General features: G+C 36.7%; 1 protein-coding gene across 2 annotated transcripts in view; it reads right to left on the bottom strand.

Annotated features, from left to right (window-relative positions):
* The window catches only part of LOC145688069 (uncharacterized), a 118046-nt gene that overhangs the window by 18074 nt on the left and 82614 nt on the right, over window positions 1-17358 (bottom strand). For both annotated transcript variants that reach the window (XM_081761783.1, XM_081761782.1), the window contains exons 12-14: window positions 7331-7492; window positions 6380-6454; window positions 2397-2603 (exon numbers count right to left, since the gene is read on the bottom strand). In XM_081761783.1, the coding sequence (XP_081617909.1) occupies window positions 2397-2603; window positions 6380-6454; window positions 7331-7492 (444 nt within the window). The remainder of the gene's footprint in view (window positions 1-2396; window positions 2604-6379; window positions 6455-7330; window positions 7493-17358) is intronic.

Below are 17358 nucleotides of genomic sequence, written 5' to 3' on the forward strand. Positions count from 1 at the left end.
AGATAACAAACTCAACATTACAAGGTTGGCACAACAGTAAGTTATATAAATACATAAACATCTTAATTGTTTCGCACTTTTAATCATAAATTGAGGATTTTAACAGTTAAGTTTTGAAATAAAGTTCTAAAAGCACCGAAGTGAATACATTTTCCATAATTATATGAGCACAGATAACAGTATAGTGCTATTTAAATGAGAATCAATGGCTTGTAGACAGTGAACAGAAAACCCTGTTATCTTGGCCACCTGCGTATGTTAGCCTATTTCCCATGGAACCTGTATTTTTCCATATAATATTACTTAACTCTATAAGTTGGCCACCTATCTATTTTGGAACTTGGCCGCATTGAAGCGCTGTTGCTTCTATGCTGCTAATATTAAATTCACCTCTGTGTATTGGATACCTACATAATCTTCGGAACATACTTTACTGTTTGTGTTCCAGATCAGGAAACCGAAGAGAGAAAATGGAAAAAGAAAACCTTTGAACTGAAAGTAGTTTCTCCAAAAATACAGCAGACGGTGATAATTTTTATTGCGTTTATAATTATTGTTGATAAGTATATCAATAGAATGGTATGTTAAGGTTTCACATTCATTTTCTGTACTGCAAGACCATTTCGTAGTTTAGTCCACACGCATAACGATGTCCTTTATTTTCGTCATATTTTCGAACCATTTTTTCCCTTTGGGTAGTTTGCAGGAAATTTAGAACAAATGACGATTGGTACATGTCACAAAGTTTAAAAGAAAGATAGGTAAATTTTTAGATCAAGACATTTTCTTTGCTTGTTGCTGATCAGCAACCATCTTCCAGATGTACAATCGGCCATTTTTGGTGCTTCACCACTGAGAGAAGAGGGCAAAGGTATGGATGTTTGAGTATTTCCTATATATTCGATCTTCTCTATCGTCATAAGTGGAGAAAAAATAACGTGTGACAAAGGATGTTTTTATATTGCAGAAATTACCACACATTATAAACTAGATGCTAATTCATGTATTATAATTAGTAGCTGTAATAGAAGTGATTATTACAATATATATATATATATATATATATATATATATATACACAGAGTGTCCCAGAAGGAAGGGGCAATACTTCGGAAAATGGTAGTATGGATGATTCCAAGCAAAAAAAAAAAAAAAAAAAAATCCATATAGACATAGGTCCTAATCTCAACGGTTTGAGAGCTACAGGTTGTGAAACATTTTTGACTTTGTTACTTATTGCTCACTCTGTTGTTATTCAATAGAGGTGAAATCTAGCGGATTTGAAAGACGATGGAATGGCCTTTCCAACGGTATGCAATATGTGGCAATGGTGTCTTTGGAAGAGAAGTTATTGAGGGATATTTGGTGATCAGTGCCATCCAATTTCTTTAAATAACCTTAACTTACCCAAATTTCCCTCAATAGCTTCCCTTCCAAAGATACCTGTACCACATGTTGCATACCGTTGGAAAGACCATTCCATTGCCTTTCAAATCCGCTATATTTCACCTCTATAGAATAACAACAGGGTGAGCAATTCGCAACATAAAACCAAAATGGTTCACAACCTGTAGCTCTCAAACCGTTGAGATTAGGACCCATGTTCATATGAACTTTTTTGCTCAGAATCACCCATACTACCATTTTCCAAAATATTGTCCCTTCCTCCTGGGACACCCTATATATATATATATATATATATGTTTCAAAAATAATTTATTTTCTGTAACTTGACCACCTGTTTAGCTTGTGACTTCCCAATGAAACGACTATTGTCAACATACACAGGTTTTACTGTATTTGAGAATACTGATCTTCATCAACATGCAACTAAATACGAGGAAGTTGTTCATACTAAGACGTCAGACTAACAATACAATAGTATCTTGTAGTTTTCACGGATATCGTTATATAATCACTTACTACTCAAAGAGATAAACGAAGCTATTTAATCTACAGAAAAAACTAAAAACAACTTTATTTTGTACTGAATTATAATAAACTTGGAGATATTTGGACTTTATAATGATAATTGTCTTTTATTTACTTGTATCATGTTTTCAATGGTATTTTTATTTTGTTATACATATATGAAGCTCTCTCCAAATTATACACTCTCTTTCCTTCATAAACATTATGTAATTTCGAAAATTGTACGCAGGTTTTTTCTTTTCCACTTATATTCCATAAATCCAATATGCTCATGTACATAACCGTTACAAATATATATTAAAATAATAAACAGTAACGCTCAATCATCATTTAAACGCTCTCCGCTCAATAAGAAAATTAGTAAACTGACAAAATCCTATCCATAGTACAATCTGTATCGAGAGAAAAAGATGAAAGTACAGTTTTGTTCATATTGAATGCTTATAAATCAGAACAATTCTCACCTGGACACAGCCTAGCATGTCGTCTGCGACAGAATCTTCCCCATGGACAATAACCAGTTCGAGCAAATCTCATGCACACATTTCGCTCTCCTTGGAAATCATATCCTGATACGGCGACACAAGCATCATCCTTATTCCATTTACATGAATTAAGATGAGAATAATAATCATCTTTCATTGGCTGAAACGCCTCCCAAGCTATCTCCTCTGTAATATAGATATCGTAACTATACATGTAGGAGAAAATATAGCAAATATGTTCAAAGCACATAGTGTTTCACGATCAACTTTTCACGTTATTCAAAACACTGCGAAAAATAAGATAACTCTAAAATTTCCATACCTTTATAGTATACTTACTAAGTATTATGAAATTAGCTAGTTCTATCGAGATGTTCCCTGATACTAATACGTCTTCAAATTAATTGAAATATTATGCGCTTTAGCAATGAATCACTCAACAATCAACAGTTCATCACAAACACCCCTATTTCATTAAATAAAATAATACACTCATGAGCAATTGAATCAGAGACAGCCACCATTCTTAGTAAGAAGCGCTGTGGTCGTTCCAGTGAATATAATAGGATGGCGTGACACTTAACAGTGAGGAAGTCAGACGTTTTAAAAGCTGTATGAATAACAGTGGACTACAAGATTAGTAACACATAAAACCTTGCAGCGCATTTGATCGCAGCCATATTGTCGGGTTAGGCATACGGGCCACTCCATCTCTGAAGTCGTGCAGACACTGCGCTTCCTAAAGGACACCGTGTCAAGAATACGGACAATATCACCTCCACCAGGGTAAACTGTCGTCGTGTATGATGCATTGGTGACAAAGCTTGCCGTCGATTAGCTCGCAAAGTGGATAGACAGGCCACAGTGCAGCAGATCACTCATTTCAATGCTGGACAAAACGACGTATGACCAGTCATATTATGCACAGTCATCATCTTGCTATGGGATATAGAACCAAGTGTTCCATGATGGTACCTCCGCCCAACATCTGGTACAACGAGTCACATGAGCATAGTAATACCGCTATCGAAGGCTCCGAGCATAGAAAAAGATCGCCTGGACAGATAAGTCGAGATATCAGTCGGTACCCACCAATGGTCGGATACGAGTGCGTCGTCAACCACATGACGCAGTGTATCCCTCTTGCCAACAGGGTACAGTTCAAGCCAGTGGGTGTGGTATCCTCCTATGGGGACTGTTCACGTGGGATGATATGCGACTCGTAGTACATCTGACAATGTTTCTCACCAGTGAACATTACAGGAACCTGTTGGCACATTATGTTCACTCCTTTGTTCGCTTCCAATACCCTAGAGGCGACTTGTATCTACAGCAAGACAATGCTCCAGCCTATCGCTCCCGAATCGTGGCTGATTGGTTCGATAAGAACTCCACGAATCTGAAGATGCATGCCTGGCCGTCGAGAAGGATTTACACGCTCTGGACCTTGTTCCGACCAATTTTCGTGAATTAGGGGAAGCTATACGGCGATCATGGATCAGTATGTCTCCTCAAGACTTCCAGTGTTTTGCGGAGTCCACGCCACGGCACATCGCAGCCGCCATTAAGGAAAAAGAGGATTGTAGCTGCTATTAGCTAGGTGTTTCTAATTGAATTGCTCATGAGTGTATTGTGTAAGTATCAGAAAAAGCAGTTACAGAAACTGTAAGGCTATTCTGTAACTTTTGTAATGAAATAAAAAATAAATAAATAAATAAATAAAAAATATAAAAAAAAAACCTGAAACACGTCTTTAATTATTTAAAATGAGAAGTCCAAATGTTAATATCAGTCTCTAAATCTTAAGAAAAATGAAATGAAATGCAATCTTTCAGTTTTACGTCCCACGGTTATGCTCGTTAGGCTAAAGGAGACGGTGATTATGGGAGATGAGTGAAATGGTGGAATGCAGAAAGTGGGAGGAAACGGGAGAACCCCGAGAAAACCCACGCACACTGTGTTTGTCCACCACAAAGTCCACACGGCGCGAGCTGGGATCGAACCAGGGACCCCAAGCACCGGAGGTGAACGCTCTACCACTGAGCCACCGCGCCCCCCTCTAATCTTAAGTCTAATCTAATCTCTAGACTTGATGTGTGAATCGCTGTAAGCAGATCACAATTTATATCAAGTTGAAAACTGTGATCAGTGTTGAGCTTTTAATAATTTCGGAATTCTGAAAATGAATTTGTAAATTTAAGTAAACTATATTAAATTTAATTTGTATTTTTCTCTTGGTTTCATAGTATGCTATCCCACCTATGATCAAGATTTCCTTTATCTAATTTAACTTCTAGTCTTTTCTTTTCCCTAAAAATAAATAAATAAAGCTTCGAAAGCGTTTCTTTCCGTATTGTTGGAACAAGAATATAGCACTTCCACTTTTTCAGTTTTGGGTCCTGACTCCTGAAATGTATGAGGAGAACAGGAGGGGGTCTTCGCTTGGGTCTCTACTTAGATCTTTAACCCTTACAGAGATGTTTCTTTAGCTCATTCCTACGTAGAACTCATTATGAGTGCATGTTGCAGCGTTAATCCCGGAGAAACCAATTTCTCTCTGTAGTAATTCTGGTAGACTGACAAGTCTTGCTTATTTTCTTTATTTTTTTCGTAAATGCCTGGTCAAAGAAACAGCGAAATCCATTTTTTTTTTTTTGGCCATTTTTTAACTTTCCCTCCCGGTCTGATGTGATATTTCTATGCAGATCTTTTTCCATTTCTGTAGTGTGTAGGAATTAAAACTATTTTTTTTTTCCTTAAGTAAATAGTTTATGCTTTTGACCGTCCTCTTTTCTTATGAAGCATCGGAGCGCTCTTAAAAAGAAATTCTTCCAAATATTGACTTTTATGAGGTGTGAGTGTGTAGAATCTTACGTACAAATCCCGAAACTCAATTTGGATAAAGCAAACCTCGATTATAGGCATTGGCGAAACAACAGAATATAAAAGAAAACAAAACAAATATTTTATATATATATATATATATATATATATATATATATATATATTACATTTAACATGGTTTATATTCAGGATTTAGGAATTATCAAAAACTCAAGACTCATCATAGTTTTCAACTTGATATACATTTTGATCTGGCTACAATGATTCACACATCAGGTTTAAGAAATTTGTACATATAGCTACAAATAAACTAAATGTCAATTCAATTCGTAGAAGACCATACACGAATAAACAGTGAAAAGACCCTAATTGAACAAATAAAGATCATGACAACTTTGGGAGCAAAAATCCGTTACGGAAATAGCTTGATTTCTGTCGACTTGTTACTAGAATGATATTAATTGGACCTGAAGTATTAGAAGTGTAACAAGTGTTTTGAGACACTAGTTTGGTTCGGGAAGTCTTTGGGCCGATTCTCATTACATTACAGTATAAAAGCAATTAAAGATAACAATTTCGGCCTATAGGATGTATGAAATGGTTGCGAACATAACCCCCGCGGGAGTCGAAATATGAACAGGAAAAAGGGCCAAGGCTGCAAAGGTAAGCACCTTGTTTAGTTTAACGTCCCATGGTTATACGCTACAGACTAAGCGAGTCGGATGATTGAGAAAAGTGAATAATTGTGGAAGAACTGCTGGAAAGTAAACAGTAGGAGAACCCCGAGGAATTCAATGTTATTCACCACAAATTTATAAGACTTAGGATTAATTCAGGTACCCTTCGAGTGTTTTACTACTGAACCATCCAGCCTCCGGGTTGCGTAGAGATCGAGTACATTTGGATTTGAGTTTATCGTCCCTTTCAGCAGCTAGGTCATATGAGATGTGGACCTACAGCTTAACGTGGGATCTGAACCACATGAGCTCCCACCGTGAATTTAATCCGAGTCTCCCACGCCCAAGGTATGTATGCTATCCACATAGTTATGAGGGATCCCAAGGATTGAGTAGAGAAGTCGTAAAACTTTCAATATAATTATACATTACATTACACACCTAGATCTCGGCTATCCTCCTCCTCCTCAGAATCTTCAGAATCTTTTTTCTCTCGTCCTCTGGCTTCACCTTCATCTGAGAAAGAAAAATTTCTGCACTTCAGAAATTCAGTACTTCCAAAATAAAAATAAAAGCCCTTATGATAGACTTAATTAAACTACAAAAGTAGTTATTTTCTTACAAAAAAACACATCTGTTTTAGTTGTGATGGCATATTCTCTGTGACAGTTTACCAACAAACATCATCAGTGAACATCATTATCACACCCTAAAAGTTAAACATCATCAGTTTGACATGGTAAATTATTTGCATGAAAATTGACATATTATTTGCACTTTATTACTAGTTGCTTCAACAAAACATTATTTTAAACTCTTCTTTTTTCAAACAAATGCAATTTGTTCAAACAACTGAAAGCATACGTAACTATTACCATGTACTCATTTTCAAAGAACTTTATTGATACTGCAGAGACTTAACAGTAATTGCGCAGTGCTGACATTACTCTAAGTCAACTAGCTTCCAGCAAAATTAGATTAAAAAAAAAAAAAAAAAAATACCCAGCTAGTTCTGGAGTTTTGAAAACAATGGAGTTTCCAAGACCAGTACAACATATAAAGTCACATGTGAATGTAAGAGATGGATCACAATTGTATCCCCAAAGGAAATTCCGCCACACAATTAAGCTTTATACCTCCTTTTAGGATAAACTTATTATTGGTATGTAAATGCTATTATTGTGCATACTAAAGACTTGGTGAAAAACAGACTTAGTTTGGTTCTAATTTAATAAAGTGAAAAATCTTCTTATTTCCAACTAAGCTTGGGAGTGTTATTGTACATTTACTTAAAGTGGATAAACTAATTAGGCTCCCTACTACTTAATAGTACTTTCTAAACAATTTATGCCTATTTACAAAAAACAATTATATAACTGTTGCTATACTTGCCTTCATTAGATCTGCGAGGATCTTTAATTTCTTCAGATCTCTTAATGTCTTTTGTTCCTTCAGTTATACCAAGATCTTTTACTCTGTCAGATATTTCAAGATCTTCCGTTCCTTCAGATCTGTCAAGATCTTGCATTCCATCTTTCACTGTTGAATTCATCCCTATAAAGAAAGGAACTTTAAGACCATAAGAATATGACAACACAAAATGAAATATATGATCAGAATAAAAGAATCCTAGCGTGGTCACATGAAATACAAAGAAACTAAATAAAAACATTTAACTTCCATGGCTGAACGTCCCGTCCAAGTATAAGACAAAAACGTCCAACTGAATATATAAAGGCTCATTCAATAACCGGAAAAGTTGTATTAATAAATCTTATATAAACCATGATTGCTATATGTTTGTTGTTTTGTGGTGACATTCTAGAGCTATTCAGAATTGGGCCGGTACGCAGGGGACGCTGGTGAACAGCTATATTACACGGTAACACCCTTACAAGACTGCTCCAAGCTCAAGCAGCGAAGTGTCGTAGGCATGAGAACAATAAAAATCCATCGCTGCATGACGGTTCAATACAGTGACAGTTGCATGAGTCAAACTCAAGTCTGCGCGTGGGCTATCAAACAGGGTATATCTATCTAGTATGGACGATTCACTGCAGCCATGTTGCTCTTCCACTGCAGTGACGGGAAGCAATACTGCTGAAGTGGAAGGCTTGATATGGGAAAATCTGTGTATTACTGTATGTGAAATCGCTTCACACATTGAGATAAGTGCAGGATCAGCCAACTATATTGTTCATGACGTACTGAGGTTCACAAAATATGTGAGAGACAGGTTCCGAAATATTTGACTCCAGAAATGAAAGGAAGACGTTTTAATGTGTGTAGGAAGCCTTTGAATCGATATACAGTTGGAAGTGAAGGATTTCTTTATCACATTATCGCTGGAGCTTAAAGTTTGGTTCATTTCTATGAACCAGAACAGAGGAGGAAACAATGGAATGACTTCTTGTCTTCCACACCGAAGATGTGCTCAAAATCATGTTATACCCTGGCTGGCGAACGATGATTTCTGACAGCTCAGCTCGCGAGGACGACTGAGGAGTGTGGTGTTGCCATGTGCTTCTCGCGCAAGGAAAGAATCGTTTGCTTCCACGTTGAGGGTGAGAGGGGGTGAGTAAAAATTTGGCAATGTGCGGTGGTTACCATGGAGGCGCGACAGGTTCTGAGCCTAAGGTTGGTTGACCTGCTGTCTTCTGCTAGCTCGCTGTGGCCTTGTGCAAAGCTGTCAGAAATCATCGTTCAGCGGCCAGGGTATAACTTTATTATGGGAGCACAAGGAGACAGTTATTGAATATTAGATACCCAGAGGTCATAATATAAACAGCACGACCAACTCCAACCTTCTGCGGAGCTCCTCCGTGGCTAAGCGGTTAGCGTACGCGCCTTTGGCGCGGGAGACCCGGGTTCGATTCCCGGCGGGAGCTCATGTGGTTCGGATTCCACGTTAATCAGTAGGTCCACGTCTCATATAGCCTCGCTGCTGAACGGGACGTAAAACTCAAAAAATCAATCAAATCCAACCTTCTGCGCGAAAAAGGAAACAGACCATTCTACAGAGACGACGTGGTCTGGTACCCAATGGTGACCTTCTGCTTCATGACAACGCGAGACCTCAATTCCAGTGTCACATTCGCTACTATCAAGAAGCTATGGTTTAAGTGCTTATCCTACCCTCCATATTCGCCCGATCGTGCACCCCCAGACTTCCACACCTTTGTCATATTAACAGATGCACTAAGTGGATTAATGCTGCAGAGTTGTTAAACACGCGTCTAAAGATGTTCTGTGGAATCAGTGCCCTTGTCAAGCGCTGGTATAGGTGATTGAACTAGGGGTTACTATACTGAAAAATAGTAATGTGCTTATTTTGATGTTTTTAATATACTGTATATATATTGCAAAAATATAACTCCGGTTATTTGAGCCTGGTTAGGAGACAGAAACACAACGGGATGTTTCTGCCTAGTACTCTTATCATTTCTTTACTCTCTCCTCCCTTTTCGTAAGACGTTCAATCTTGAAACCTAACTACTTCTGCTTAACTCTTTCATTGTTTTCATATTGTATATAGAGAGGTCTATTTTTTAAAAGTAACCAGCTTCCTTATAGCTCAATCACAAAACATATGAATATTTTGTTTTCGGGAAACGTAGGTGCAAGAGGAAGTATTTCTGTGCAATTGGTAATGCAAGAAAACCTCCCTCTTACTATCCCACCCTTAAAACCTTCCATGGGAACGTATGTCTTGCGACATCTTAAATTGAAAGACGTAAAAAAGAGAGACTTTGGTAAAGAAAATATTTAAATAGAACGGCTGGTTCTCTAGTAATGACACAAAATTTAATTGTGTACACACACCTTGTTCTCTAAGTACCCAGTTCGTTTACTGCTAAACCACCCAAGATATGAATATTATATTTGTAGGAAATATATTGGAATATAGGAGAAAGTATTTACGTGCTATTAGTGATGTGCGAAAACCTTTCCTCACTTTCCCAAGAACATAGTCTTGTGACACTGAAAATTAAAGCGGGTAAAGAAAGGAACTTTTGGTAAAGCAAATATTTTAATTGGACGGCTGGTTGTCTGGAAATGACACAAAATATGAATGTTGTAGGTTTCCTCTTATTAAATTCCTCGACTGATATTAATAATCTTACAAATGATTAATGTAACTCACATATGACTACGGAAATACTCAACCATTTATGTAACCCACTGACTTTCAGTGCAATAAATAACTAAATCTATCAATATCAACGAATTATGATAGTGTAAGTGTTCTCAACCAATTAGTTAATAATATTCCTTTAGCTCAGGAATCTGCACGCGGGCCCCTCTTTTTTTGCCCGGCCGGGTAAGTGCGTGCATCTTTTCGGGCCAACGCTGCCGAGCAACTGAAACTAAAATATGCTAGCTATCGCTCGAAGTTTTAGTGGCAGATGGCCGATGATAAAACTTACTGTAGTACCGTGTGTCGTGTTCTCGCTCTGTAGTATTTGCCTAAACTACATGGTCAAGTAAGCTGTCTTATATACATTATTCTAGTGCGTTAACGTTTGTACAATGATCAAGGAAAACTAGATAAATGACCAGTCAGTCCATAGGAAGGGAAATACTTTTTTATTTTAACTCCTGATGGTGTTTGCTGTCTTTTGAGCAGTGAATTAATTCTTACAATATTCTAAAAAATAAGAACAGAGAGTAACGTGTAATGAACTGGACATTTTCTCAGAGTGAACGCGATGTACATACTGTGGGACCAGAAACGTTAAAAAGTTTTGAAAAAAATTTGGAAACAGTGAATGATGTACCGTAGTTGTTTTATACGTTTGTTATCAGTGATGTGATTCAAAAGAGTTAGCAAGAAGTTCTGTTAATAATAGAACTGAGCACTATCGACAGGTTTTTGGTTGTGTTGGAATTGACGCCACACCTCTATGTTTCTCGTGACAAATAATACAGGGTTTTAATACTCATTCTACTGAGCAGTAATACATCCCAAAATACGTATTCATTTGTATTATATTACTGTGCAAAGTTAGTATTGTCCATCTGTCAAGTACTGCAAACAACACACTATTCACAAATAATGAAAACAATGAATCCTTAATTTCTCATATTTCCAACCAGCACTATAAAGAACACCCTACTACAGTATTATCGAAACAAATTTTAGAAGGGGTTTGAAGGAACCCTCTATCAAATACATATTTCTGGGACATCAAAAATTACAAAATGCATACGGATACTTATTTCCTGTATTAGGCTCCAATCCAAGGAGAAATAGTTGTGTTCATGAAATATCAGAAATTCTTACTGCCTCAGAAGTGCTTCTTCATAAGGAAAGAGTTATACTAGTGAGTGCAGTTTGACTTTAGTGGGACTAGATATATGGCATAAAAACTGCAGTGCATAAAATTCAAATTAATTTAAAAATACAAACCAACTTGTGTTAGGGGTCACAAAAAGCACGAATGCTATCTAACCGAGTCAGTGAAGGAGGGTAGCAGGGGCCCCGAGCGCAAGCGAGGGGATGAGTTTGTAGGGAGTAGGCGCATCAGCAACGGTGGACAGTGGAAACTAGCTTTATGTAGCATAGTTTTGTGATATTTCTATGATCACTGTGTGCACTACCTTCACATAGCATATCACTTCATTGTGTCTTCCTTATGGAATATTACATAAGTACACTTAATTTTCGTATTTCTACCTTATTACATATGTATGAAGTAAGATGCTGATACGTTTTAGTTACTTGTACAGTCAGCGACAAAACTTCTTTTCGTTTGATGAAATTAATTTCGTAACTAACGAATGCAAGGACAATTTGAGTACAGTTTTCGGTAAATGAAAGACTATGTAATTTTCTGTACGTTCCAGCCTTGAAGCTCAGTGAAACGGTGTATGTTCCACAGTTATTCCAAAATTAAATTTTACTAATCGGAAAGAACTTTTGTCGCTGACTGTACAATCCTATTGTGAATTCAACTAACATTTTTCTCCGTGGATTTTACGAATTAATGTCCCATAAAATGCAATACCCTCTAAAATTTTGCCTTATTCCATCACATTTGGTTCAGATGCAACACTCTCTTAGTTTTCACTCTACATTCCTGTATTTGCCTCCATTACTGCAGCATATGTCGTTGATAAGTTAATAAGACAGTGGGTTTGAAACGCTGCCATATGCTCTGTTGCCTGTTTACCTAATATCGCATCAATGCGCGAACTCGTATAGTTCAGAATTTACCTTCACTTTTCTATCTAATTAATGACTCTGCACTAATGATCAGTATTACTTTTGTTCCTCTCATACAGAACATTTCGTGTGATTCTGTTCATTTCTCGGTAAATTTTGTATTTCGGGGTTGCCATCTGCGGCAGTTAGCTCTTCTTTACATTTCACCTTATATTATAACTAATTACTTACCACTTTAAACATTCTGCTATAATGAAAATCCCTCTCTACGTACACATATTTTGCTACAAGCTTGCACAAAAATCAACAAACCGTAAAGAATAAACATGGCGCCCACCTCTCATACTATATTACGCCAAATTTCAAACATTTATAATTACTCGAGCAGACGATTCTACCAAATTCTGAAATAGTTCGTACATTATCAGGGTAGGTTAGAGCCTTATCTTTTAGCAGAGTATGTACTAAATGAGATATTCTATTAATACATGCAGATTTAATTCAGGATGGCTCAGTATAAATACAGTGTGGACGTATGGCATAAAAACTACAGAGCATGAAACAGGAACCAATTGTGCAAAATGGCCACTAAAAAGCATGAATGCTATCTAACCTAGTTAGGACAGGAATGCAGCTTTGGAGACCGAGAGGCAGGGACGGAGTGCGCCGTAGGGATCAGGCGCGTCAGCGACGGGGGCATAACATAAACGAGAATAGTGGATAGCACACACACAAAATACTGGCATTACTTGAGCAGGCGGCTCCACCAAACTTTTACACACTTATTGCATTTTCCGATTTCTTCTTGCAGAGCATGCACTAAATGAAGAGCTAATGTATAAACCACGAACTAAGTTGTGCTAGGCCACTAAAAGCACGAATGGTATCTTACCGAGTCAAATAGGAGCGCAGAAGGGGGGCCGAGCGGAGCGAGAGGTGTGTCCGTAGGGAGCAGTCGCGTCAGTGACGGGGGGCATACGCATAAACAAGGATAGTGGAAAAATACGTAAAATATCCGCAATAATATTCACCTTCAAAATCACTTAAATAATCGTAATAACTCTTACTATCAAAATGGCTTCACTAGTTTTCCGGGTTCAAATGGCCCGCTGCGAGGAGAAATTCGTCTGTTTTGAATTTTAACTTTTTTTCCCCACACTTCTCGTAGTTGATTTTACGTTTCAACATACCACGACGCAGCAGAAACTTTATAATATGACGCTCTTTATCACACAATTCTTTGTAATAAAATCGTATATTTGCATTATATCCATCACAAATGTCCATTGCTAACACGAACAGAATATTTCCGCCGTTTATTTCCACCTTTCCGCATTCTTGTATTCTTCAGCTTCAGTAAACAGTTACACTTAGAATACGTTCACTCCCATTCAAAATGTATTTCAATATGATACCTAATACAGAAATTACTTATATTCACACTCTACTTCTTTTACGAAAAGTGTTTGACATCGTATTTTACCTGTTTTTTTTTTCTTTTCTTTTTTTTTTTTTGGTAGAGGCGTCTGCTCGAGTGACCCCAAAATACTTTCACTATCACTCAAAATTCATATTCACCCCCTCATTCCTTCACGAAAAATGCTTTACATCGTATTTTACCTATATATATATATATATATATATATATTTTTTTTTTTTTTTTTTGGGTAGAGCCCTCTGCACGAGTGAACCCAAAATACTTTCACTATCACTCAAAATTCATATTCACACCCTCATTCCTTCACGAAAAATGTTTTACATCGTATTTTACCTACAAATTTTCTATTTGGTGTAGAACGTTCTGCTGGAGTTTACCCTTACTTACAGCTAAAGTATTGCCTCCCTTCCCGGCATATTAAATCTATTATTGTATTGGAAAAAATTAAATACACCAGATTTTGAGGAATTTATACGTAAAATTCAACACATCACTTAAGATTATATGTTTATAGACAACAAATTTCTGCAGGCAGCTGAATTAATCAGTAAGTAATACAGTTGTACTTTATATTTACAAGTGCACGTTTAATAATGAAGATCATTACAATGAAATACGACTTTTGAAAGGTACTGAGGTGGTTCTGGAGCACCTTATCTCGGAAGATTTACAGGTAAAACTGTTTACTTTGCATGAAAAGACACATTTACAAGAAAAAAAAAAAATTCTGCAGGCCATAGAATTAAATACAAAGTAATACAGTTGTATTTTACGTTTACAAGTATAGAGTTCTAGTGTAAAATCATTACAAGTGCTTTATGGCGTATAAAATAAGTAAGTTCATATGAACGATTATTTTATTAGATGCTAATCTCCACCGGCAGTGTATTTCCGCACAGTATACTGAAGCTGTTTTTTTTTTTTTTTTTTTTTTTTTTTTTGTGTGTGTGTGTGTTTTTACAAGTGGAGCGTTACAAGCATAAAACTACGACAAATGCTATTGAAACTCTTATCATTGTCGAAACCCACTTCTTTTCACTATCCTCGCTTATATACGTGTACCTACCATCGCTGAGGAGCCTGCTTCCTTCGGACGCACCTACACCAGCTTCGTTTTCGGACTCGGTTAGATAGCATTCGTACTTTTAAACGGCTTCATAGCACAGGAAGGTTTGTGTTTCTTGCACTGTAGTTTGTATGCCATACATCTGGAAGCCGTATTTATACGCAAATAGTAAAATAATTGCGTTTTCAACAAATACTTCTTGTGGCCCCCTTGAAATTTATCTATGCCAGATAAGGTATTTTCATGTTGCCCGCCGCAAATCTTTTAGGGGATAACACGAAAAAAGGGTTAATTTCAAAAGTTGGGCGTCCGTTTCCATGAAAATTTTTAAAATTTACAGGAAAAAGATAGATAATTTAATGGTTCGTGTGATTGATAATATATAAGGGTCTCGAAAAATCTGTTTATTTGTCATATATAAGCGCTTATAAACATTGGACTAAACGGTGAGCGGAGGGAACTACTTGGCGCAAAGTAACAGAACAGTTGCATTGTGGGAAAGTAACGAGCACTTGTGTTATCAACATAGCGAATGTACAAGGGCAATGAAGTAACAGTTTTAACATTTGTGAAGCAATACGTTGATAACGAGCAAAATGTTTTAAAAATTTGTGAAGAGCACGGATTAATGAACCTAATAACAAATAGCAGAAAATGTGGAAAGGAGATAACAGCGAAAAAACATGGCAAAAGCGGACGCCCAACTGCGAAATAAATGCCCGAAAAAAATTAGAGAAAAAAATATTCTCTAATTTCGCATGGTTCGCTAAAAGTAAACCTACACGTTTTAAAAAATCTAAGTGGATATGAAAACGTGTAACGAGCTAAAAATATCGAGCTACAAATCTTACCTCTTTCCATCTTACACTTCTTTGTATTGCTTTCTTCCTCCTAATCCACCTCCTCCTCCTCCTCTTCTTCTTTTTCGAATTTTAACCGTTAAAAAATTGAGAGGGGGGAGAGGAGAGTTAAAAAGACTAAAAAGTTCTGAGTGCTAATACTACGTGAGTCAATTTTGAAATTAAAAAACCGTTCGATCTCGAAGTATTTTTTATTAAATGGGACAATACGTGTATTATAATTAATGTTTGAATTGCAATGTTAACTGACTATTTTGGGTTTTTCTTTAACACTTCATAACTTTGAAATCTAAGTTTGTGGACATGGCAAAAGTTATTGAGGGTACTTGGGGACTCGGTAAGTGTATGTAACGGCCGTTTCTAAAGATGCTATGTGCACACTGATAGTGACAACTGGAGTGCATATTAGACAGTGTACATGAAATTAACTTTTGTAGTTCCAGCAGGACTTCGTGGTAGGACATGGAACATTGATAACAAAGATTAAAAAAAAAAAAAAAATCCAGATTTACAATATGGGGCAACAATAAAATGACATGTTTTAAAATGTGTTCTAAGAGCTTCAGAATTTGTATTCGGTCACCACACCTGAAAATATTTATAAATTTTGGATCTACCATGCGCAGATTAAGAAGAAGGGAGCGTACAGGAAATAAATATATAGGCCTACATATTGTGCTATGTGCACAATAAACTCGCAATAGCATAAAAACCACCAAACTATTAGCGATGTTCTATTTTATTAGGCATACTTGCGGAATCTTTCTGAACCCACCGGGAGGAGAGTAGTACTGGGATGCATATATCTGGAACTGGGGGACCAGAACTTTTTGCTTAAAATTCATACATTCTTCCTATATTTTCTGAATTTTTTATGGGTTAGGTTCGGATTATGGGATTTGGGGGGGGGGAGAATTCTTTGCTTAAAATTCGTACTTTCTTGCTATATTTTCTGTTTAGGCTAGGTTAGGTTAGATTAGATTAGTTTAGGTAATGATGGGTGAGGTATTTATTCCAAAGTTGGGCGTCCGCTTTTGCCACGTTTTTTCGCTGTTATCTCCTTTCCACACTTTCTGCAATTTGTTATTAGGTTCTTCTCCGTGCTCTTCACGAACTTTTAAAAGATTTTGCTCGTTATCAATGTATTGCTTCACAAATGTTAAATCTGTTTGTTCATTGCCCTTGTACATTCGCCATGCTGATAACATAAATGCTCGTTTCCTTCCCACAATGCAACTGTTCGGTTACCTTGCGCCAAGTAGTACCCTCCGCTCGCCGTATAGTCCCATGTTTGTAACCGCTTATATATAACAAATAAAGAGATTTTTCGAGACTCATATATTATCAAGCACACAAACGATCAAATTATCCATATCTTTCCTGTAAATTTTAAACATTTTGCTGGAAATGGACGCCCAACTTTGGAATTTAACCCATGGGTGATGTTATGTTAGTGTTTACCCTTACGTAACATCAACTCATTTTTCCTGTAAACATGGTGTTTTTTTTTTTTTTTTTTTTTTACCTTATTTTGGCCCTCCAGTTACAAAATTATCCCCACTGAGGGTTAGGACAAGGATACGAATGATGGAAGCGCTATTTACAGTAAATAGGGTACAAAACTATTTTGGGAAATGCATAATTTATCAGATCTAAAATGGTTCATACTGTATATTATTGCTTCCACTATGATCGATTACACGAAAATGACACTTTAATTGTGGTATTTTTACCGTATTGCTTTAGTTACAGGTACACTATTTGAACTTTTTCTACCTACTGCGCTAATATTTTAGTTTCTTAGATAATGCTTTTTCTACGTGAATCTAGATTTTATCCGTAAATCGGCATTTATGTTCTATCACTGGACCACATGGAAGTCGAAAAAAA

Source organism: Thermobia domestica, chromosome 6 (genome assembly GCF_964235325.1).
Source record: "Thermobia domestica chromosome 6, izTheDome1.hap1.1, whole genome shotgun sequence".
Classification (NCBI taxonomy): Eukaryota; Metazoa; Arthropoda; class Insecta; order Zygentoma; family Lepismatidae; genus Thermobia; species Thermobia domestica.